At 34.6% G+C, this 25,810-nt stretch overlaps 1 protein-coding gene across 1 annotated transcript in view; it reads left to right on the forward strand.

Annotated features, from left to right (window-relative positions):
- Positions 1 to 293: 293 nt before the first annotated feature.
- LOC134791666 (ATP-binding cassette subfamily G member 4-like) overlaps positions 294 to 25,810 on the forward strand; it is a 154,142-nt gene continuing 128,625 nt past the window's right edge. Inside the window, exon 1 of the mRNA XM_063762753.1 lies at positions 294 to 653. Coding sequence (XP_063618823.1) covers positions 422 to 653 — 232 coding nt within the window. The 5' untranslated portion in view covers positions 294 to 421. The remainder of the gene's footprint in view (positions 654 to 25,810) is intronic.

Here is a 25,810-nt window from a genome sequence, read left to right on the forward strand (position 1 = left end):
TTCTTGCTAATCACAAGTTAACTAGTAGGTAAAATTACCGGCAGTTATTTTCACGGATCGTCACTCAGTCATTTGACTTCGTACGTCATGTTTCTTTGATTGCAACGTTTAGTATCCTTGCGTCTTTAAAAGCTGGCGCGCGTGTCGATAATGCCGGCTGAACATTGATACGTTCGGAAATTTAAAAAGTTTTACGAGAGCACAAGTTACGAGATAGTTCCGTTAGAACCTGAGATTTGAGGCAGATGGCCAATAATCTAGTCTAATAATTACAATTAGGTATTAAACTTAATTAATATTTTGCTGACTGTTATTAACAAACATAAAACAAGCGTTTATGAGTGATTATCGGGTTATAAAATATCTTAAGTGAATATAAAGAAGACGTTTAAGTGATTCGTGTTTAAAAAACTTAACAAAAATGTCAAACGTTCCATTGGTTCGTAAAGCGATCGCTGGCGCCGCTCGACATTCGTCAATCCCTACCAATGAAAACAACCCCTTAGTGCTCCAGCCTGCGCAGGAGAGCCAATGGACCCCCGCGGCTCTAGAAAGGGCTGGATCTACCCTAAAGGCTCTCAATCGAATGGCCAAGCGTCCGCCCGTGCATATACTGTTTGAAGATATTAACTATACCGTGAGCTCACAAAAAGGTAAGTTAAGTTTTAATGTCAAAACATTGGAAATGTCTTTTCGTTCGCTCCAGTATAGGGTCCGATTTCACGAAAAAGTGCGATCCCCTTATATCTCGGAAAGTTGTGAAGATATGATATTAAAAAAAGGCTCAAAAGACGCATAATCACGAGAGCTAGAGGTGCAAAAATAATTATTCGAGAAAGTCAAAAACGAAAAAAGTTATGGTCGAAATAGTGAAAATAAAATTCAATTTTTTCCGAATTTTTGATTTTGGTGCTCGATAATTTGGAAACGAAGAATGATATCAAAAATTTGAGAAAAATGGCTCTGGACAATTTAGTCAGCTACAATTTGAGCCTAAAACAAAGACGATTGGGTTAAGGGTTTGCCCTGTAGCCTAACCTTAAAATAGTCAAAAAGTCAGAACGACATTTTTCACATGACATTTATGACTTCATGTTTCGCAGAGTTCGTTATCGGTGTTTTTTGTGAATTATCGGGATTATCACGGCAGAATAACACTTGCACTGCGTGGGCTATCGAAATCGCTGCAGATTTTTCTTGGTCTAACTCTATCTATCCTGTTTGAGATGGGCGTAGATAACGTGTTCACTATTCGACAATCTATGCATTCTTGTGGTGGTGGAAATAGAAATAGAGATAGAGATAGAGGTAGAGGTAGAGGTAGAGGTAGAGGTAGAGGTAGAGGTAGAGGTAGAGGTAGAGGTAGAGGTAGAGGTAGAGGTAGAGGTAGAGGTAGAGGTAGAGGTAGAGGTAGAGGTAGAGGTAGAGGTAGAGGTAGATGTAGAGATAGAATTAGAAATAATTTTATTCGTGAGTTTCTCTGTATAAGTTTTATTTTGTGTATGTGACACAAAATAAAACTTATACAGAGAAACATAAAAAAGAGAAGGTGCCACGAAATGGTCTCACCTCAGCATGTTGCTGGCGGCTGCTAGCAGGTAGCTGATGCTGAACCCTGGCAGTACCTAGTGGAGCTCGGGTTTAATACAACATAAGCACACGCTGTTTTGGTCATCGGACTCGTCTCGATGAGCACTTAGGAGAGTAGTACCCAAGATAGAGCTAATGCTGAACCCTGGCTGTACCGAAAGGAACTCAGGTTTGTTGCAACATAGGCACACGCTGTTTTGGTCATCCGACTCGTCTTGATGAGCACTTAGGAGAGTAGTACCCAAGATAGAGCTGATGCTGAACCCTGGTTGTACCTAGCGCAACTCAGGTTTGGTGCAACATAGATAAACGCTGTTATGGTCATCTCTCGTCGCGTCAAACTGCTGTCAAGAAAATTTCATATGTTGCAGCAAATGGGCCGCTGCCGATCAAGACTCGAGTGACGATAACGGCGATGTGGATACCACTTCTCGAGTTGACTACGGATTTGCCGTGTAATAATTTTCTTGTACTTTGAACATTAATATATCCTGCTTATTAATCGAAAAATGAAATATGTACCTATACTTATGCGCCACGGCGACAATTATTCAAACTTCGAATTTCGATACGCGTGTGGAAATTTTGCAATTTGTTTGTTCACATGCGTTATGTCCAGGATACTTATGTTAATCTAAGAATAAAATAATTATCATTCAACGTTGTAGTTTTATTTTGTAACTTTTTCCTTATCCAGACTTTCTCGTCGCTCAGCGACAATATTTTTTCGAATTCCGTAGATTCATTTCCAATGTGCTCGATAGTCGTGTGAGGCACGAAATCTGTGACTTCTTTTTCGATATCTTCAAATCGAGGGTATTTATTACACATCTATGAAGTACTTTATCGTCATTAGGTCTGGTAGTATTTAATAAAGTTTATAAAGATTACGATTGCTTTCAGTTTTAAAAGTAAATCATTCAATTGTATACTTAAGTAATTTAATAACCACGGTTGTATTTGGCTCACCGAATCATTTTATTAAATTACTACTAGTAAGGAAGGTGACTGAGGTGAGCTGAAATGGCATGTGTGTCTAATGTATAATAAGATAATAACATTGTAATTTAGTTGATTTACTTTGGTTTCATTATACCCTACAAAAAATAGGCAAATACCTTTATTTGCTCTTCGGTGTAATAGTGTACAATGTATAATTAAGTAAATTTTAATAAATTATTGTAATCGGTTAACGGAATGCTTTACTACACATCCCGTACCCTTCTTTTATTTTAGAGGGGGCGTAAAGCCAGGATATTAATACAAAAGATATGCATTCCCAGCTTGCCAGCCTAAATATACTTGATTAACTAAGTATATTTTAGTTTAGTCAATAAAATATGTGTGGAAAGACTGGAAATAACATTTCATTGGTATTTTATTCATAATGAGGACGGTTTAAACGCATTGTTACGGCGGCGGAAGACGTCAATTTCAGACGTAATAAACCCGTTCCGGTCCGCGCTCGCTGAAATTATTTGCGTTACAAGTATACAACATAATATTTATTTCTATTATCGCGAGTTGTCGTAGCTATCATGAAATAGTACATTACGATACAAGTGTGAAAAGTAGGAAATTCGCAACGAATGGCGATAAATTGAAATACGACCAAAGGGAGGGATTTAAATCGACACGAGTTGCGAATTACCTTTTGGCACGTGTATTGTACGTTTTACAGTACATATGGCCCTTTAAATTTTTGCCATAGGCACGTATTGTCCTTAATACTGCCCTAGGGCGGTAAAGTAGCATCATATGTACTGTAAAAGATATTCAAAGTTGCTCAAAAAGTGGTACTTTACGTGGCTGTTTAGCGTTCGCAAAATATTTTTTTTGGAAACTAGCATTTTACGGTTCCAGTTTATCCATATGTCCACATTGATTACATACAAAACACATTATTACACGATATAAAATTACTTTTTACTTCCTTCCTTCCTTATTTATAGGTACGTAAAATGATGTATAAGACAATATTTCTCTAAAAAAGTTTTTGCTTTTTTGGCTGAATTTGACTATTATTACACAGTGCGTGTCGTAAACGGAAAAAAAAGTAATCGAGTTTTGACCTAAATAAGCATGCAACGATTTTGATAGCATACGCAGTGCAAGTGTTCAGTTATTTTACTTCCTTGTTAGTTAGACCAAGATAAGTCTGCAACGATTTTGATAGCATACGCAGTGCAAGTGTTATTTTAATCTATGAAATTATGACTCGATTATGATTATGACTGCCTTGAAATATCGGGAGTTCGAAAACAATTACAAAAGGTAATGATGGTCCATATCCCTGTCGATATAAGTCTAGTGAAACGAATCGCCAATCATTTAAAAACTGTGTTTGATGCATTTCTTGAGAAACCTAAATACAATTAATAAAATACCAAGTGACTAGTTTTATTGATAAATGTTATCATTGATTTGATATTTATGATTAAGCTGCGACGTGATTTTAATTTTCTTCAAGCATATCTGTTTTTCCCTAAGCATCTCAAGAATTGTTATTCCAATTAATCATATTTATTCTATTGTTTACAAATTAGACCTTGTTACAATAATAATAATGGTTACCAGTAGTCAGTTGTTATTCGTGCCTACATTAACTCAAATACCGGTTATCTCCACAGGCTTACTACCTGCATCCTTTCGGCATTGACACTATTTTTATATTCAGAGGTTACGTTAAGAAAGTGTTAAATTATACGGAAATATATAAATTATAATTAATTTAATGTAGTTTATCACACATGTCAATCATTGGTGCTGTGCCCTAACAGGGTATCATATACTGACTATAATTTTATTTAACATCTGTATGTAATGGACATGATTGCAATAAATAAATGAAATTAAATGAAATGGTCATAAGGGAATTAGGTATCGCTGGGGCAGTAGGACAGTGTAAAATTATGTACCTGCTTTTGATGTATGAGCGAGCTCATCGCCAAGAAACTGTTTGGAAAATATTTGTATTGTGGTACGCATATTTTTTATTCCCATGTTACTATAAATAAAAAAACGGATACTTATATTATATAGATAAATTATATTTCATACAGTAGATAACGTCATAAAGTCAACATTATAATAAATATTAAAATCTGGTATCTTACGTCATATATCCGAAGGACACGAATCCAGTAAAACACCTTTTCTCAGCAATACAAGAGACAAACAAAATTGTACGCAATAAATTTGGATCACAATTATGGTTTTATTTATACTATTTTTTTCCTACTTAATCAAACATTTAACTGCATGTTTCGTAATGATTTAGATTTAGATTTATTTATTTCATAATATGAAATTACGATATAAATTATTTTACACTAATCTATACGAATTTATATTATGATCGTCAAGTAGGAAAATAACAATTGATTATAATTATACAAATGTCAAACAATACACAATTTAAAAACCAATAAGCAATCAATTAATTAACTAAATTTTTTTAACAATGTCAAATAATATAAAATGAAAAAACAATGTCAATACAGTAAGCATGGATATTATTATCTCATAACTCATAATGATCGACAATAAAAATAAAAATGCAATACATGTCATTTCCATATATTCATTTACAGAATATAATGGATTATGGAATAAAAAGAGGCTCAAAATGTTTGTCAATATCGAGTAATTGGCTCTATCTGACTTTACTTGCACAATAATATCTATAGTTACATACAAGACAGTATAATACTTACTAATGTAAATAGATTATCTTACTATAAACCCTAAAAACTACATAAATACATACATAGATATACTTATTTTATACATATATAAACAATTTAATATTAAGTGGAATACCCATAACAAAACAGATACATAGTTTTTAGTCAATTGTATGAAAGAAAAGGGTGTAAGATATTATACATTTTATAACTCGGCAATTTTTACCAAATTAACCAACAATACGTTAATTTATAAGTAAAAGCCAAACTGGTCTAATCAATACCTGTCACTCTTCGTTCTAAGTCAAAAGTGATAAACTTCAATGTTTCCTTATAACGGTAAATAATACCTAGTCCAGCGGGAAAACTCTTAAAGTAAAAAAGGTCACTTACAAGAAAAAATATATTTCATAAAAATATTCTAACACGCTCAAAAATTCATTCTCACTTTGACGAAAGTGCCTAACCATAAAGCACACTCGTCATAAAAGTCCGTTAGTACAAGTGTCAAGTGAGCTTCGTATAACGAAGCCGACAGCCGCAGAGCGCTTCGCTGTTTGCGAGGCCACTACGCGTTTTGAGGGCTACACTAGATAACGAAAAATATAAAAGCGTATTCAAAAACTGCATTTAATTACAACGTTAATAAAATATAAAAAGTAGGAAATTCGCAACGAGTGGTGATAAATTAAAACACGACCGCACGGTGCGGTAATTACCACTTAAAAAGCCATAATGTGCTGTAAAAAATCTTGTTCGATACACGTTAGCATGACTTGTTAGCGATGACTTTATATTATTCATAATTGACAAGCCTATAAGAGCAAAATAATTAACTAAAATAAATTTTATAAATTATAACTGTCAATGTATAGGTGTATGTATTTTATATTGCATAAGGAATAAATAATAAAATGTGTATAAAGTTTCTGTTGACACATACAGCTACGAACCGCAAAAAAAGTCAGGTCAACGAAGTTCCGTTTCGTGAGTGTTCTATTTCCGCTCTGAGGGACATAATATAAGTAACAAATCAACTTTGATAAACTTTTCTGAATTTTCCTGTAAAAAAAAGAGGTTAAAATGCTTTGAATGATTTGATGTTAATATTATTATTATATCTACGAGAAAACTGATATCAGCGTTCTTAGGAAAATCCCTTAGGAGGGTTTAATTAACAATAAAATCTTGCGATATATTGATATATATCGCAATAACCATATAACTAAATTAATAATAACGAAGTCAATGCAAATAAGTAAAATGACTCGAAATAAATCAAAAATACCGTAATAGCTTTAGTCGCAGGTGTATGCTAGTATGCAGTATATACATATTATACTTAGGAATTGTTACGAAAAATTCATCGTGATCGGAAACGAGTACGCACTTATTTATGGAGTACCGATCAAATTTTTGGCACGACCAGGGGGCCGATTTTTGAATTTCGATCGCTCGATTTCGTCATTCGAAAATCGGTCGAAAACGGCAAAATGCTAATTTTTGAAATACGAGCGATAGAAATTGCGAATCGAGTGTATTGACCACTCGTTTTCAATTCTATTAGTATAATTTAAATGCCTAGTATTGGAGATATTATTGAACGAAATACACGAAATCGAGTGGTCGAAATTCAAAAATCGGCCTCCAGCTTTATTAACTATAAGGGATCTGTGGTAACAATCAACGGCATTTTGAGTACCATGGAACGGATAATAATTATGGCACATGATTTTCCTCTGCATAAAGGATGACTCACGCTAGACCGGGCCGTGGCCGGGCCGAGACCGGGCCGGAGCTTCCGGCGCTTCGTTTTCTATGGAAAGCACCACGTGATCACCGATCAGACGTCATAGAAAATGACATGTCGGATGCCGCGGCTCAGACCCGGCCCGATAGAGCATGAGTCATCCTTATATTACTGTCATATTCATCTTATATTTTTTAGTACCTATAGCTTTTTTATTACTTACTTAATTTTACAGCGCATTGGCGCCCCTTAGCTGTAATGCTGTAAAATTTTATTTCAATAAATAAATAAATAATTAATAAATAATAATTAAAATAAATAATTAAATGAAAACATGGCCAAAGAGAAGCCCATCAGGTTTCGAGTGTCATTGAATGGGAACAACTTTAGTTTTAGAGGGCCACACATAACTAATGAATAAAGTTTGCCCATCCAACACCCTTAGCTCGAGTGTTTGAGTTTCCAACATGGGCCCTAGCGGTTATCCAAAGCACGTAGTTATTTTGTGCATAGTCATAATGGAAGGATTCATTATTTTTACCTATACACAAAATTAATATTACTTAAATGGCTTAAATTCTAAACTACCGAAATTCGAATATTATTGTGAAAATTTTAATATATATGCGACATCGAGAACTATGACACCGTGACAGAGTATACATACACTTTAGACATAAGGTCAGATGGGGTGAGATAAACACTGGGACAAGAGTAACACTTGTTGGGAATCCTCATACTGTTTCTCTTGCCCCAAGTAAATTAAACTATGATTGTCTTTACCTCATCTGACCTTAATAATATATTATTAGTCCCGCGAAACATATGAAATCCTTTAAAGGCGTGCTCTTAAAGTTTAAAGAGGCTACTAAACATGATGTTAATATTTCAAGTGGTAATTAAAAAGTATAACTAAATAAACATACTTTGTTAAAACAACTAATGATTTCCCACCGGCAAGGGCACATCAGACATGCTAACGATAGTTGCCAAGGCAAAGGTCGATATGTTTGATATATAAACAACTAATAATGCATATATTAGCAGTTGATTCAACGACCTTAATGATACGAGAATTTATAATACACTTTTAAGGGCACAAGATGCTATGTGTTGGTCCTGTTTTGAATTTGGTAATTTACTCAATGCCTTTATTTTTAGGTAAGCCAGCTCGCGTATCTTTTTATTTTGATTTGGTGCAATTTCAAAATGACTGAATTACCTATATAAAAAGGCACAGTCACTAGTGCAAGATCTTGGGATTAGGTTGCCGAGCGGACTCCAAGCTCCTTACGCTAGGACGATGATGAGTCAATAGATAACAAACCTATCAGATTAAAACGTATCTACGTACTAAAATAGGCATAAATATGTACATCATTCGAATTTTCCATAATACATAAGTAACTTACTTTCACAGCTTTAGCTAAGTTTCACAAGTATATACATACCTACGAAAAATTTGATGGGCTTATTACGGTTAACCGTGGTATCCTCTCTATGCCAACACAAAATGCAAACCCATGACAACAGTTATTCAAGAGAATAATTTCCTCTATAGTACTAAAACGACGCAATTTTATAACAAATGAGGATTCATAAATTTCTAATTTCCGTCTCGTTAATGATTTTCGTTTCAAAAACGCATTAAACTGGTTACACCATTACCGCTAACGACTTTTTAAGCAATCTTTCTAAAACGTAAATTGTTAGCTCCATTTGAAGTGGAGTTGAAAAACCGCAGGCCCTCGTGCCATTTCATCATTAAGTAGAACGGGGTGTTGCAACGGGACATTCTTGCATAAAAACCGGGCAAGTGCGAGTCGGACTCGCGCACGAAGGGTTCCGTACCATAATGCAAAAAACGGCAAAAAAAAAACGGTCACCCATCCAAGTACTGACCTCGCCCGACGTTGCTTAACTTCGGTTAAAAGTCACGTTTGTTGTATGGGAGCCGCACTTAAATCTTTATTTTATTCTGTTTTTAGTATTTGTTGTTATAGCGGCAACAGCCTGGTGACAGACGGACGGACGGACAGCGGAGTCTTAGTGATAGGGTCCCGTTTTACCCTTTGGGTACGGAGCCCTAAAAAAGTAAACCCTTAGAAGTAGGAATAAGTATCAATTTGGTACCAAAGGGGTTTAAATGAAAACTCTCCAAGCAAATCATTAATTTATATTCCGAAAGTATTGTTACTCGTACAGAATCGCAATTGTTGAACAAAATTATAATTTTAATTTACATTTTTTAATACTACGTCGTTGGCAAACAAGCATACGGCTCCGCTACCTCGTTGAGCTCTTCTTCTTCTTCTTAATGTGATATTCATATATTATAAAAACAATATGCAAATGTGGTTAATTATTTATATATGTATATCGATCGATCCCACTCGGTCAATTGTATATAACCATATGCTGTCGTGAAATATGGATATAAAATGCAACTAAATGAAAATTATATTAATAAAAACTTTTACAAAAAAAAAGAAAACCGACTTCAAAAAGGATGAAATAAAATATTATCCGTTTTTAAGTATCTGCGTTACCAACTGATATGTTTGAAGTCGGTGCCAAGCCAAATTTGAAGCATACCATGATTTTAGGGTGACTCGATACGAATGTACGTGTAAGAATGTATGTGTGTATGTACGTTGGATTACCTACCTTACACCACACGACAGCAATGATCATACTTTCTGTAGATACCTAAGAATACACCGTCAAGCCACCTTGGCGCAGTCCGTACCATGTTTGTCGGTACTAGTATAAAACCAATGCAATTGCCGATATGTTTTTAAAGAGCAATTTTTACAAATTTTCGAACTGTCCATATTACTCTGGTGTGGGATTGGGACTGAGTTATTTCTCGCCTCTTATCCAGAAAACTTGATTTCAAAATATAAAACAATCCAAGAACCATCTACAGGGCTTTAACTTTTTACCTGCATGGCAAATTTCACCAGTTTACATGGCAGTTGTTTAGCCGAAAAGGTGACAAAGAGACAGACAGAATTACTTTCACCATTATAATATTAGTAAAGTTGTAATGTGAATTATAGACATAAACCTGATTATTTTTGACCGGTATTGTTACTATTTGTCGTGGCACCGACTTCAAACATATCAGTTGGTAACGCATATACTTAAAAACGGATAATATTTTATTTCATCCTTTTTGAAGTCGGTTTTCTTTTTTTTTGTAAAAGTTTTTATTTTTCAATTTTTAGTTTTAAGGCATTGTTATAAGCTTATGAGTAACGTGTGACGCATGAATGAAAAGCATAATAATGCGTATCACTAAATTCGAAATTATTCCTGTCACTACACAAACACAAAATCCATCCTCCGCCCCGCCACTGACCCAATCCCTCAACCCCCCAATCCCTCAACCCCCCGATCACTCAACCCCTGATCACGGAACCCCTCGACCCTGAACCACCAACCTTTCAACCGCCATTTCCCGACTCCTCAGTAGCCTTACCATAAGTCTTACACTGACATATTCGCTAGCGTGTGCGTAACTTACTTTCTATGCGTCGTGCTGGCATCCTATTAGTGCGAACGAGATAGTTACGATGATGTTCGCGAATATGTAGTAGTGTCAAACTCTTGGTAGGGCTACAGTTGTACTTCATCAAATTGGTGATTTTCGGGAGGAAATGCTTAAGTTACTATAGAAAACAACGATGTCGCCATACTCGTGCCTTTAAAAATTGAGGAGTTCCCTCATTTCCTTATGAATTCCGTCATCAGATTAGAACCAACAATGTTATGGGAACACCTTAGAGGTAACTTCGTTCAAACGAAAAAAGAATTACTCAAATCGGACCACGGATTTCAGAGTAATCTACATTTATAAAATCATCATTATTATCATCAACAATCATCATCATCAGGTCCACTCTATCAAATTAGTGATTTTCAAGAGGGAATGCTTGATTTGCTCAAGACAATACCCAAATTACCATACATGTGCCTTTAACAATTGAGGAGTTCCCTCAATTCTTCATGGATCCCATCATCAGAACAGCACCATATTAATGTGGGACCACCTTGGAAGTACCTTCTTTCGAACAAAAAAAGAATTGCTCAAATCGGACCACGGGTCTTGGAGTAATCGCTGAACGTCCTACATTTTAAGAAATCGTCATGATTATCATCAAAACAATCATCATCATCAGGTCCACTTCATCAAATTGGTGCTTTTCGAGAGAAAATGCTCGAGTTGCTTAAGAAAACACCCAAATCACCATACATGTGCTTTGAAAAATTGAGGAGTTCCCTCAATTCCTCATGGATCCCATCATCAGAACAGCCACAACCGAATACAGAACCTCCTCCTACTATGAAATTGAAGTCGGTTAAAAATAACACCATTACCGCTCAGCAATAGCATTCGGTACAAGTTTTACAAATGTTGGTGGTGCTGAGAATCATTCTCCGCGAGGATGGGCGCGCGTTCACGAATTTGTCACGGCCCAGCGCAACCGCAGAGACCGCTGGATCAGTCAGTTGCTACTAAGGACTGTATCGTTTATTATGAATACAAATTTACTTAGCCGTTATTTCTGGTATTATATTTTTATTAAAAAATTACACATATAGTTTAATTAGTGCTTTAATAATAAGTAACATTTCGTCCTGGGAGATCACGTAAAGCATATGGTTTGGACAATATTTACCCAATCCTCCCGAGTAACTACAACGATTTTGGACAAATACTACAAGAAAATTTACGGTTTGCGAACAAGACGAGACATTACACAAAAAAAATCGTACTATGTAAACAGCAATTACATATGATTCGTAAAGCGAAACATCCGGGCATAGTCTAATCATTTCTTTTAGTTGGAAAAAAAGTTTTGGATCTGTGCTTGGTGGCCTTTTAGAGAATATGGCATGTTACTTACGACAATCCCGACTTTGGTATACAATTTTAACCATCATGGAGCGTTTCTATCGACCTGTTCCAGCCATGGTTCAACGCCATGAATGTCCGTTAGGCTTTGGATTTCGGTAGATTCTTTTAGCTGTTTCCCTCATTTCGCTGGCGTCAGAAATTGACGGGAATCCAAAATGTTGCATAATAATATATACGCGTCGACTTGAGAACCTCCTCCGTTTTTTTCGTCGGTTGAAAAGTCGTTTTCATGTAAAGATAAAAATTCACCACATTTATTCTGTGGATGTTCAATTGAGCAATCATGAAAAGGACACTTTAGATGGCATATTTTGGCAGCATATTAACCTTTTGTTTCTTTAAATCGTACCAAGGAATCGGTGAAATAGTCTCAAATTAAGCTCGATAGGCTTGTCCAAATTACATTTGCTAGACGGTATTAAAATCATCATAAAGTCCCTAAAATAAAATAAATGTAAAACCTTCTTATATCAGATATGGCTTAAAAATACCCCCAGATTATATCTTAAGAACATAGTAATACAAAATAATACACACGTCAACAGATAGACCAGGTTTTATCTGTATTTATAATAAAAGATACAGTCCTTAATGTCGCTCGGCTTCTAGTACCTACAAGCCTACGAGCGATTAACGGCATTATTTCGACATTAAAATTATCAGGATTTAATTTTACCATTTATCCCTTAAATGTTCATTGTAAGATGCAGCCTAGGTACTGCCTACATAACAAAAACATCTTTTTAACGTTTTTACACGAAATGGAGGATTTTTTAAATCATAATAATTTTTAGTACAATGAATGTGATTTAGGCGGCCTTTGATAGTTTTTATAAAAAAATAGTAGGTAGGTACAAATAGTAACACTCCTAACTATACATCGATGGACCTTATTACAAAAGGCATAAAGTCCACCGATGTACAGTTAGATAACAGTGTGAGCGATGGTACAGTATATTATTCGTAATAAAAGTTATCATAATGCGGCGGACTATAGAAAACGGAAGAGCGGAAGAATAATTATTATGCTTCTCTTAACACATTATTTACCATAGCAAGAAAATAAAAAACAAGTACTTCATTTAAAAAATGGCCGAACATGAGGCAGAATGGCGCCCCAAGGGTCACGCACACGACCGTACGGCCATACATTTTTTTAACTTATTTCGTTAGATCGAGTGATGCTTGACCTTCTTAAAGTTTTCCTCAAATCTTTAGATTAACCTGTAAGTGAAGAATTATATTGATGATATAAGTAAGTAAGCGAATATTCTTTATTGCACCAATAATTATACATTTTACATACATGTAAAACTACAAAGATATTTTAACGGAAAAATAGAACCCGGTAACAACAGGCGGTCTTATCGCTAAAAAGCGATCTCTTCCAGACAACCTTTGGGTAGCAGGAAATGTAGAACTCAAACAAAAGTCAACAGGTAGTGCACGGAGCGAAATATGGAGACTATTAAACACAAACACACATATTACATACTACTTATATTAGTATTACAACAAAACCTAATACACAAATAAATATACAATATACATAATATATACTTATACTTACATATATACAATATATAAAATGGCAACTTAAGGCAGAGATAAAAAGTATACTTTCAGCTGATTTTTGAAAATGGGGAGAGATTTAGCTAATCTTAATTCTACTGGCAAAGCATTCCACAACCGAACAACCCGTGCAGCAGATTTACGTGTGTGTGTAAAGATTACTAGAATTATTTATAGTAGTACCTATTATTTAATAATGTGCGGTAACACATAACGTTAACGTTATCATAACACCAAATACCATTAAATTAATTTAATAGACTTACGTTACCAGTTTCGTGACGTTAGAGGTCGAAAACCAGTTTTAAGTAGGTACATAGTTCGACTACCGACGGCGATAATCCTACATTCCATACAAATGCCGCAAATTCCCTATCCCTTTATGCTCAACAATTAATATTAGTCATCATTTGATTATCGTCGTAGATTAGAGCCAGATTAGCAATATGTCTGGTGGCTGATGTCTTTCCTGCGGCCATCATAAAATAGATGGACTTTAATTTTATTACATTATATACTCGTACATGTAAGACGCCCGTTTCCCTAAACACTTGACGCAAATGGTCCATTAAGTTTTTAAATCATTTATATTATATTGTAATAAAAAAAATGCCTCTAAATGGATATAAAGTACAATAACATGTTTACTTACTAAAGAATTGATATTTTTACAACCTTGTAGCAAACGTTAACGTGTAAATGAAATGCCAATTAATTTTTTATTGCCCAAGGGTATTATCGAGCGACTCGTCAAGTATTTGATAACTGTGACGATGACGTTGCTACCGTATGTCTAACTTTTGTTAATGTTTACCTACACTAAAGTGGATATTGTCACCTTTCTACCGTTTCCAATAGGCCACTGGGGTCAATATTTTTTGCGTCATTTGCGTCACTAAAACCAAACTGAAGGACGAGTAGTACATAGGTAGGTTATATTATATTTGGCTACGCGCAACCATAATTGATTTATAATAATGGCATTTTAACGACATTTGTACGCAGATCAACTCGCGGGCGAAGGACGATTAATAATTATATTTATCAATATCATATAAACATAATGTTAAAATAAGATATAGGTAATACATGTAGGTATTCTCGATAAAAATAAACCTGTTCATCAATTCAACATAATTAGGTAGGTGTTATTTAAGATTAACAGATTAATACGATGTTTTAAACATTCTCATTAAGTCTACAAGGCTATAACGTAATGAAATACTACTTCTATAGAGCTCAGTGTACCTATTTTCATTTAAACAACTTCACAGAATCTCTAGTTTTATCAATAAACTTTACTTTGTCGACAAGCTACAGAGACAAAACAAACATTGAAACGCTAGTTGCAACTCAAAGCGCGAACGTTTTAACACTTTTAACAAATTCTCGATACCTATTCAGTTCAGGTGCAACGACAATGGTACGAATCACCTAAACGCCGGAAAACGTCGGCGATAGTGGCCTGCACTGCAGTGCACCTGACGTTTACTGACCGGTCGAATTAAGTTAGATTTTCAATTTCATATAACTATGTAATAATCGTTAACATTAGTTAGCTGACGAGACAGGTTGCAATACTCAAATATAGGTTAGGTTACTAGCTTTGGTATATAATATGTACAAGATTGGGGAAATAATATAAAAATGTATTTCTTAGTAAATCATATTACCGTAGTCGCATTTACCACTTCAGTAAGAACCAATCTAAACATGACGAAACTATAAGGATTCCGTTTTTCACATTTTGGCTACGGAACCCTAAAAATAGTACCGATAAACGGATTGAATGTTATGGTCGCTTCATGTTAGCTCAAGGCATAGGGTACTTGGTTTCATTAAAAGGATAGTGGACGGACGTTTCCCCATAAAACCGTAGTCCCTGATTTACTCCCTAGTGACATAAAAAAGATTTACCACCGTTGTTAGTAAGGAATGCTACCGGTATTCAATTTATTTTGCGAGAAACGGGAATTCCCGATGCTGGTATTGATTTATTTTTGTAGAAAACCACCCTAGCTATAGCCTTTCGTTGGATTTTTAAAAATATTTATTGTTGAAAAAATTAAAACCCTAAATATTTTCCAATTATAACATGTAAGTAGTTCAGACTCCCAAGGGAACTTTGAAACATAATATCTACAAGTCTGGAGTTTCAATTTATCCTAAGTAATCTGCTTATATGATTATAGTATCTACAAAATTTGTACCAATTTAGATCTCGATTTTATTATTTAGTGAGTAAAGTTGACAAAGCATATTCTTTAAAATGAGCTTCCATTTTCACATATATCTATGTTTTGTTAATATATATTTGATATATAAGGTAACATGTACGTACAAATTGATAATTTACTATGTAGGTTGTCAAAAATTGAATTAATAGCAAAAATAAAGTGAGTACGCATTCAAGGAAATAAATAAATAGGTAGGTTAGGATACAGTTTCCACAATATTGGTTCTAAAATGGTGTACCGCCTAGTTAAAGTAAATCGAGTTAAACTTAGTGCCTGGTAGCAACACTGCGATCAACCCTAACTTTTAGGGGCGCTCGCGGGTTGCGTTACGAAAGTGGAGCAACTAATTAAATTTTATTAAAACTGAAATATAATGGAAAATTTTCGCGCACTCTTCATTGGAGTGAAATTGGAGAGTAATTGGGGGATTGGAACTTGATAAAGTTTGTAATTGAATAGCTATCGACGTTTCAGAGTTAGTAAATATACACTCATGGACAAATTTAGTTTTAAGAAAAAAAAGTTTAAGTAATAATTTTGAAATTACTTTAGGTGCTGTAAAATAGTAACTAAACCTTTCTTTGCATTCCTCTGAGTATATATTAAAAATATCTGAATAAAATCTAATTCAGTGACTTGTTGCATATGCATAAGCATGCCTAACATGGCCAATTCGATCGTGCACCTGACATCAAACATATTATATTAGAATGATATTGGAATCATATCAGGGAGCGATCATTCGCGCGTTCTTTCCGCTCAGACTTTACCCGCACGAATGACAGATAACTGATATGATTCCAATATCGTTCTAATATCGGTTTGACGTCAGGTGCACGTTCAAATTGTCCTGATAGACCGGTCTTATAATTTTATCATGTCATTCTAAACTGTAGATACCTAATACGTTTAGAAAAGATGAGCGGTAGGTAGTCTTCAAACATATAGGTGGTAACGCATATACTTAAATAGGATAATATTTTATTTTATCCTTTTTAAGCCGATTTCTTTTTTTGTTAAAAGTTTTATGTCACGTGTGTTTGTTAAAAGACAAAATTTAGGAGACAAAATTTTCCGTTTGTAGACATCGGACTGGACTCAAGGTTGACATTTTATGTTTTTTTTTACATTTAATTACACCACGTTTCGGTCATTACAATATTGCAAATTAAAAAAATATACTTATTATAAAATGTTATGCTATTCAAACCCATTAAAACTCGCGGGCTGCCCGCTCTAGCTAAATAAACTTATTACAAGTTGCTATCAAATTATAGGCAAATCAAGGGTGAACGTAATGAGGTTTTATTTTACTTCACTGTGCTGGAAACTGAGTTAGAATACTAAACATACACTAGTATAATAACTCGTAACTAGACTATTATTTAATTTTGTAGTACTAAAAAAGCATTAGTCCAGCTTTGTTCGGGAATGTGGTCGTAAACTAACATTTTACAGGTAAGTACTCATTTATTTTAATTAACACATTCAGTGCCAGCGCGAGTTGCGCGTTACGAGCGTAGCCGATACCATGAAAAAACCCCTATGTATCCAGCATTCCACGGAAAATGGTAATCTTTAACAAGTGAAAACAAATAAACAATCACATCTTTCTTTGGTGTAAATGTAGGTATTCTGACGTCAGCAAATATTATTATGTCGTTTTGAGTAACTAATTCAGTAAAAAAAGATTTTTAGATCACCTTTTAACTGTTCAAAACAACTCCCGTTTCCTTTCTTACACTTTAACCAATTATTAATCATATTGAATATTTTTTTTTGTGAGAGTTGTTTATTTATGGCAACGATACCTAAAAATGTAAACATTCCTCTTACTGACACACATTTAAATATGTAATTTTACTCGCTCGTTCACATAAAAATATTGCATTGAAATCCCAATCCTGCTTGTCCCGTAAAAACGTTTTTATTGATATAAAGTTTTTCCTGTTAACCCTCCTTATAGCCATCAACAGTTAACCTTTGCTGTAAAGCAGATTTAGTATGAGCTGTAAAAAGTGTGCAGTCAGTGTGTAAAAGGAGCAGTTTTTATTAAATAAAATTATTTGATTAGTTTTTTGTCGCGTACAAACACGATATTTTGTATCAATTTTGTATAAAATGGCTAAAAGTAAACCAAGTAATATTCTGAGCGTAATGAAAAGTGGAGAAGAAAGCAGGAAGAGAGTAACCTGGACTTTAGATTTAAAAAAAAGGAAGAAGCTATGCTAAGCCTGGAGGGAAAAAATCTTAAGTCATTTTAACATAATAAAAATGCAAAATGTTGTCCAAAATTCAAAAAAAATTGCCGCATTAGCAGCCACCTTAGTACCAGTTAGGTACAAAGCTTTCATTCATAACTCAGTCCAAAATCGCTGACAATATTCAGAATTTTCACCTGGGATACTGTAAAAGTTGTTCCAGGATTATAGAAATTTCATAATATATTTGATAATTGACAGTGAAGAGGAATGTAAAATACATTCTCTAGATGTAGACAAACATGAAGTTATTTTGTTTAAAGTGGAAGAGAACCAGTAATAATAGTACATTACTACAGAGGCCGGGACGAAAGGGGTTGCCGGCCGAAGACATATAGACGGCCGAGCTAAGCGAGGCCGGATAGGTCTGAGCGCGGGCAACCCCATTTCCCGCCGAGGTATGTATAGTGCTTTTCTCAAACATGCAATGAAATAAATAAAATAAAAAATTCACGAAACCCAAGTTTTATTTATAGAAAAAACTATAAGTAAACTACACTCAAAATATAACCAACACGTACCTATATCATTATCACGCGTATGTTTTACACGAGTCGTGTATTTTTACTACCCGTATATTTTCATGTATCTTTGATTTTTTCGCCTTGTATCCGTCTGTCGTTTTCGTCACATAAGTTTACATAGTCTTTCATGTTGATATCATGTTTCACATACATCGTTGCTTTATGCATGGAGTAAATAAGTATAATTTCCACAGTGTTGACGAATTTGTAGTCACATTCATTTAAAATATGCCACAAAACTGTTTCTAATAAACTGTAAGCCACTTTTATTTTTCTTAGTTTCTCAAATAATAAAATTGCCATAAGCAACCATATACATACTTCGTCTTTGACTTGGCGGCAGAGGCAGCAAGTTATTAAAATTCTGCTTACGCTGCCAATTCCAACACCTACGATTACAATTAATATTAATTTCATTATTTCGTTGGAACTCATATTAAAGTCAAAAAATCAACAACGCACCATAAATCCAATAAAACAGAATGAATATTTTTCAACTTTACCTCCATAACAATTTAAAAAATATAACTACGCGTGTTTGAGTAGACCTTTTTACCGCTAACGTTTAGATGAAATATTTTAAATGTTTTTATTTGTGTAGTTAAATTTATAATTTAAAATTATAAAATTATAGAATGTTTTATTTATTAAGTTCATGTTGATTTTATACAAATAAAACTGCAAATTATAGCAAACATTGTTTTTTGTTTTTTTTTATAGGCGTAGTGGCAGAGTGTCATTACGAACCATAAAGCAAATACTGCCTCTAGTTTTTTTTAATGGATGAATGCCACGGTGCTGTGTCACAAATATCTGTGAAATGAAAATTAAAAAAGAGGACTTTGCCGGCCTAGGCCTGCAAGATGTGTATGAAATTCCATTAACGACCTTTTGTCCTAGCCGCATTGAAACGTCATACTTCGCAGCCTATTATAAGGAACATAACATCAATATTTCATTGCATGTTTGAGAAAAAATCTTAACTTCGTATAAGTTCCGTACAAACATTTTTGTCTTATACAGACGGCTTAAGTTTTATTTTTTTGCCCCCATTAAATAAATAATTCATTACGCACTTGCCGTTTCATTTAACCTATATACATGTAATTTTGCTAAAACTCGGACAAGTTTGACTAAAGTTGAAAGTACGGTGGACTGAGCCTGTCCCACGTACAAACGCTATTATATTTTGCATTTACTTAGGAATGTTTAGCTATTCATAAAATTAAATAATGTTTTGGTGTAAATTCCCTATCCCTTTATAGACTTTTACTGCAAATTATTAAGTATAACGCTCAGTTTGCTTCGAATTTTAGACGATATCTTTAAATATAAAATGAAAATAAAACTAAATAAAAATATGCGTCCGACTTGTCCCGTACCAACCGTGGCATGCTCCATGTAACGAAAAGCCTACGAACAGAGAACCCGCCTAGCGGGTCGCTAGAACGCTTGCATGAACCAACTCGACTAATCAAGTAATCATATAACTTGAGATCGCATACCAAACGAACATAATAATATATTTGTACGTGTTTCAGAGTAGATACCTAACCTTTATTTGGAGTCTAGGAACTTCACTTCAAAGTTTACCAGAATGTTTGTTCAATTTAATTTAAATTAGTCTGATTCTCGAATAATTTAGTTTGTTATTTACGTAAGCTCAGTTTAGAGCGAAGAATGTTTAGGTTAATGGACGGGCGGAAAGCGGGATTACAGAAAGCTCGTTAAGACTTAAAAATGTTGGCTTAGCTGTACAAAAACACAAAACATTTAGTAGTGGCAATTAATGTTTGATTTTCAGATGGATTATGTACTTCACAGTGATTTTTGAGTAGTCACAAGAGCAATTTAAACAAGTAAAAATAAGTAGTTAGTGTAAAATTTTCAAACAAAACTTTTCCCCTTTTTATTTTGAATGCTTAGGTAATAACTGATACCTGATAATATTTTACTTGTTTTGTAAGATCATAGTTGTACCTACATTGTAAGCTAGATTGGAGTTAGGTAATATTCAAAACTTTTATAGGATCGCTACACGGTGATTTTGGTTTAAGTTTAAATGTACCTACTTACATCAAATTCAGATATTATTATTAACTTCATAAATTTAAATTACACGATAAAAACATTTTCGATAGGATGTTTTTCTATATACCTACCTTTTTCTATATTTACAAAAAAACATACTTAGAAGATATTTTAACACGCAATTCATTCCAGTTTTACAACTTTAAGAGAGGCGGATGAAACGAATAATGAATAAATAAATCAAATACCATTTCTACAAAACTACCCTTTCAAAAATGTATCTCTGTCCAGATTTGGTCAACAACTCCCAAAAAGGTCAATATTGATTACCAGCATAAGGGTCGGTTGCACCAAACCCTCTGTTACCGGTAAAACGTTCCCTTATTAGTCTTATCGGTTTGACGCGCCTATCGCTCCAGCACAAAGGCTGAGAAATGAAAATCCAGCAAAACTAAAAACAAACTGTGAGCAGTCATTGTTAGATATGAAATTAATAAAACGCAGGCGCGCTTGCAGAATGATACGCTAGACGCAGCTTTGAAACGAAGAGTTAAATATACTTTCCGGACACCGTAATATTTGCTAAGAAATACCAGGGACATACACAGGCAGATAAGCAAACCCTGCCTCCTCTATACATATTTACCCAAAAGCTATGGATACTTGAGGCTAATTTCTGTGGGGTGCGTATCATAATGAATACGAACTTTTGATATAATTTCAATTTACAAACGTTCAAAACGTATACTAATCTTATGTATAATGCACTAAATCTATATTTTCAATTAGTATAACATAAAAATAATATAACATACAATATACATACCGCTGTTTGGTATAACATACAAATAAACTAATTACATTTAATATAACATTCATTATGCATATAAATTAAAATAATGAATAACATCTCATATAAGTATCTGAACAAAACATCAGTAAAATTATTTGGATAGCTCAGTATTTCATAGGTCATCGAAACTAATTACTGTCAGAAAAGTAGGTTAGGTTAGGACAGTGACTCCCCAGAAAAAAAACTGCTACCAGAAAAGTAGGTTAGGTTAGGCTAGAACTGTGACTCCCCAGAAAAAGAAACCGCTACCAGAAAAGTAGGTTAGGTTAGGTTAGAACTGTGACCCCTCAGAGAAAGAAACTGCTACCAGAAAAGTAGGTTAGGTTAGGTTAGAACTGTGACTCCCCAGAAAAAGAAACTGCTACCAGAAAAGTAGGTTAGGTTAGGATAGAACTGTGACTCCCCAGTAAAAGAAACCGCTACCAGAAAAGTAGGTTAGGTTAGGTTAGAACTGTGACTCCCCAGAAAAAGAAACTGCTACCTGAAAAGTAGGTTAGGTTAGGTTAGAACTGTGACTCCCCAGAAAAAGAAACTGCTACCAGAAAAGTAGGTTAGGTTAAGTTAGAACTGTGACCCCTCAGAGAAAGAAACTGCTACCAGAAAAGTAGGTTAGGCTAGGTTAGAACTGTGACCCCTCAGAGAAAGAAACTGCTACCAGAAAAGTAGGTTAGGTTAGGTTAGAACTGTGACTCCCCAGAAAAAGAAACCGCTACCAGAAAAGTAGGTTAGGTTAGGTTGGAACTGATTCCCCAGAAAAAGAAACTGCTACCTGAAAAGTAGGTTAGGTTAGAACTGTGACTCCCCAGAAAAAGAAACTGCTACCAGAAAAGTAGGTTAGGTTAAGTTAGAACTGTGACCCCTCAGAGAAAGAAACTGCTACCAGAAAAGTAGGTTAGGTTAGGTTAGAACTGTGACCCCTCAGAGAAAGAAATTGCTACCAGAAAAGTAGGTTAGGTTAGGTTAGAACTGTGACCCCTCAGAGAAAGAAACTGCTACCATAAAAGTAGGTTAGGTTAGGTTAGAACTGTTACCCCACAGAAAAAGAAACTACTACCATAAAAATAGGTTAGGTTAGGTTAGAACTGTGACCCCCCACAGAAAAAAACTGCTACCAGAAAAGTAGGTTAGGTTAGGTTAGAGCTGTGACCCCTCAGAGAAAGAAACTGCTACCAGATAAGTATTAGGTTAGGTTAGAACTGTTACCCCCCAGAAAAATAAAAGGTTAGGTTTATTGCGTGGTATTTGTTTTGTATATTATATTATTTCAACGTTATACCTTTTTATACTTATCATAAACGATATTATATGTAAAGTTCATTATACATTATAAAATTATAGAATTCATTGTTATACGTATCGCACGTTATACTTATTGCACGATATGCCATTCAAAATTATACTAATTGAATTTATATATTCTGAACAATATATTATAGGTTTGTATACGTTCTATTACTTACCCATTTCTGTGTGTGATTTACATCACCCAAAACTACTAAAGTAGCTTTCGAGTGTCTCAAAATAGCTCGCACAAAATCGTACATAATTAGTGTATGACCTGCTTAAAATAAACAAAACTAAAATAACGTGTTTAGGTACAATCAATGTACCAGTACCGGTATAATTAACCAAAACTACACACAAGCAAATGTACATCAAACAAAACAAACATAACTATTATGAGCGAACCTATCACATGTAAGTATTGTGCTAAAATAACTCCCAAGAAATGCATAACAAATTCCGATACCAACATTTTTAGATTACATTAAATGATGTGGCAATCATTTCATGAAATAATCGGTTGGCCACATCATGTATAAGTTAAACCTAGGCTTTAGTTAATAAGTTAGACCTAGTTAACCTAAATCCATGATCTGGCCACGACAACAATTTCATATGTCCGTGCATCCGACCATTCGTCTATTCGTATGTCACAGCCATGATACTCGAAGGAATATAGTGTGTATTTTAGGAGCCGCAACTTACTTTAGAAGTTAAAATTATGAAAATATATTTTTAGGGGGTGCACTCCATACGTTTAACTAAAAAAGATCAAATATGTTTTCAAGGAAAATCATCGTGTGAAAGTAACTGGTTGCAAAAAGTGTTTTTTTTTATTCATTCAGTGTATAAGTACTTTTATAAATTATTGCTACGAAATATAAAAGTCATAATTATTATTACAAAATACAGATATTACCAACCAGGTCAAACTTTCTCTAGAGCTTCTAGGATGACGCCTAATATTAGCCTTTAAAATATTTTATTTAAATTATAACAAAGCACTTCCAGAAATCAAAATTCTGCGCGAATCCCAATTTCATATCGATATGCAATTTGGCAGTTGCAGTGCACAGTGCAGGGAAACGATATTCTAGCATTCTGGCGAGAATGCGACGAACGTGAGAACTTTGTATTTGTGATTTGTAACATATTTCCACGTTGCTTTTTTTCATTACTTTATAATATTCTCAAAGCTTCACAGAAAACACCAGAAACTTAAAAACGCCGTTGCTGCCATACTATTATACATATTTTATTATAATAATAGAGATTAAAAAAGCAATACTGTCCTTTGCGTGACATTTTGTGAAGAAGTGTGACTTTTACTTGAATAGTTTACATAAATACAGGATGTTGTAAGTACCTCAATCGTTTGAATAGAAAACATCTCATAAAATCAGAAATGTGTCAGAAAAGCAAAATATTGCAATTTCTTGCATTCACGCACATTAACGTACCTAAACTCAATCACAAGTGGTAAAGTAATGGCAGCTGCGCATGGAGGGTTTTTGTTGGAAAACAAATTGAAAATTAAATTTTAAATTCTTATTTATTTGGGACAATGACGAGTCACAGTATAACCGACACTTTCAGACATTAATTGTTAGTGGGTAAGTAATGTATGTTAACACTTTTTTTTTATTGGACTTTTACTGTTTTAACAATTAAAATTTGATTAGTATGTCATTTTTAGGGTTCCGTACCCAAAGGGTAAAACGGGACCCTATTACTAAGACTTCGCTGTCCGTCCGTCCGTCCGTCCGTCCGTCCGTCCGTCCGTCCGTCCGTCTGTCACCAGGCTGTATCTCACGAACCGTGATAGCTAGACAGTTGAAATTTTCACAGATGATGTATTTCTGTTGCCGCTATAACAACAAATACTAATAACAGAATAAAATAAAGATTTAAATGGGGCTCCCATACAACAAACGTGATTTTTGACCAAAGTTAAGCAACGTCGGGAGTGGTCAGTATTTGGATGGGTGACCGTTTTTTTTTTTTTTTTTTGCATTATGGTACGGAACCCTTCGTGCGCGAGTCCGACTCGCACTTGCCCGGTTTTTTATTTTTTGCAAGTGTGTTGAAAAACGTCGTCTGATACACATGTGTTTTGGTCATTACACACATCGGCCTTCTTGGGTCGTTCTCTCATTTCGTGCAAATCGGTGATGTTCTCTCGATTTGTAAATTTTCTTTTAAATGGTAAATTTTTGGGTTTTCATGCATTGTGGATTCATTTATTGACACTTTTATGCTAAAGGCACCTTCGTAACCTTATTCCTTTTCATTTAATAAGACTGGTGGTAATGAACTACGCGCTGGTAATGAAATGGGCATGGATGGTAATTTTATCAGTGGAGGGTAATGAAACAAACTTATGAAATCGCAATAAAAAAACTTTAGTTAATGAAAATTAACACCATTAATATAATGAACAACATTAAAATCACGTGTCTTAAGCGCTGTGCAGACGATCAAGCCGACTTAACAAATACTCCGGCTTGACAATCGCGACTTATGATTTACCACCTAGCTTGTAGCGATTGTCAAGCACAATTTACGTGATTGAAGACGTATTTCGTATTGTTTATTTATTTAATGATTACACAGCACTACATCAGTCTTGTCACCAACACACTGAGAAACTACATACTTTAATTTAAAATTAACATCCAAATACACTTTTCCCGTCACCGGGCAGGGATGACGTGGGAGATGAATGAGAACTGCAGTCACTTTGTATACTTCGTGTAATATCCTTGCACGTTTCACATAATAAGATTACGGTGTAGTACTTAATTTAAACAATTAGAAATAAAAGATCAGAGAGCGGCGTGTACGCCGGTGCTAGTCTCAGTATTCAATATGGCGTGTAGGGGGTGGTGTTGCCAGCCTGAGATAAACTATTTGAGCTAGGTGTTCACACGCCACACCACCCCCCTACGGAGAAAGATAACAAACAATGACGTTAGTAAAACTACAATTTAAAAATAACAGTATTCGTCGCTGTCCTTAAACCTAACGTTACGACCTGACCGTGTGGTGTAAGGTCGTGAATTGCTTGTGGTATCCGCAGGTATAGTAATAGGAGGAGC

The sequence above is a fragment of the Cydia splendana genome, chromosome 1 (genome assembly GCF_910591565.1).
Source record: "Cydia splendana chromosome 1, ilCydSple1.2, whole genome shotgun sequence".
Classification (NCBI taxonomy): Eukaryota; Metazoa; Arthropoda; class Insecta; order Lepidoptera; family Tortricidae; genus Cydia; species Cydia splendana.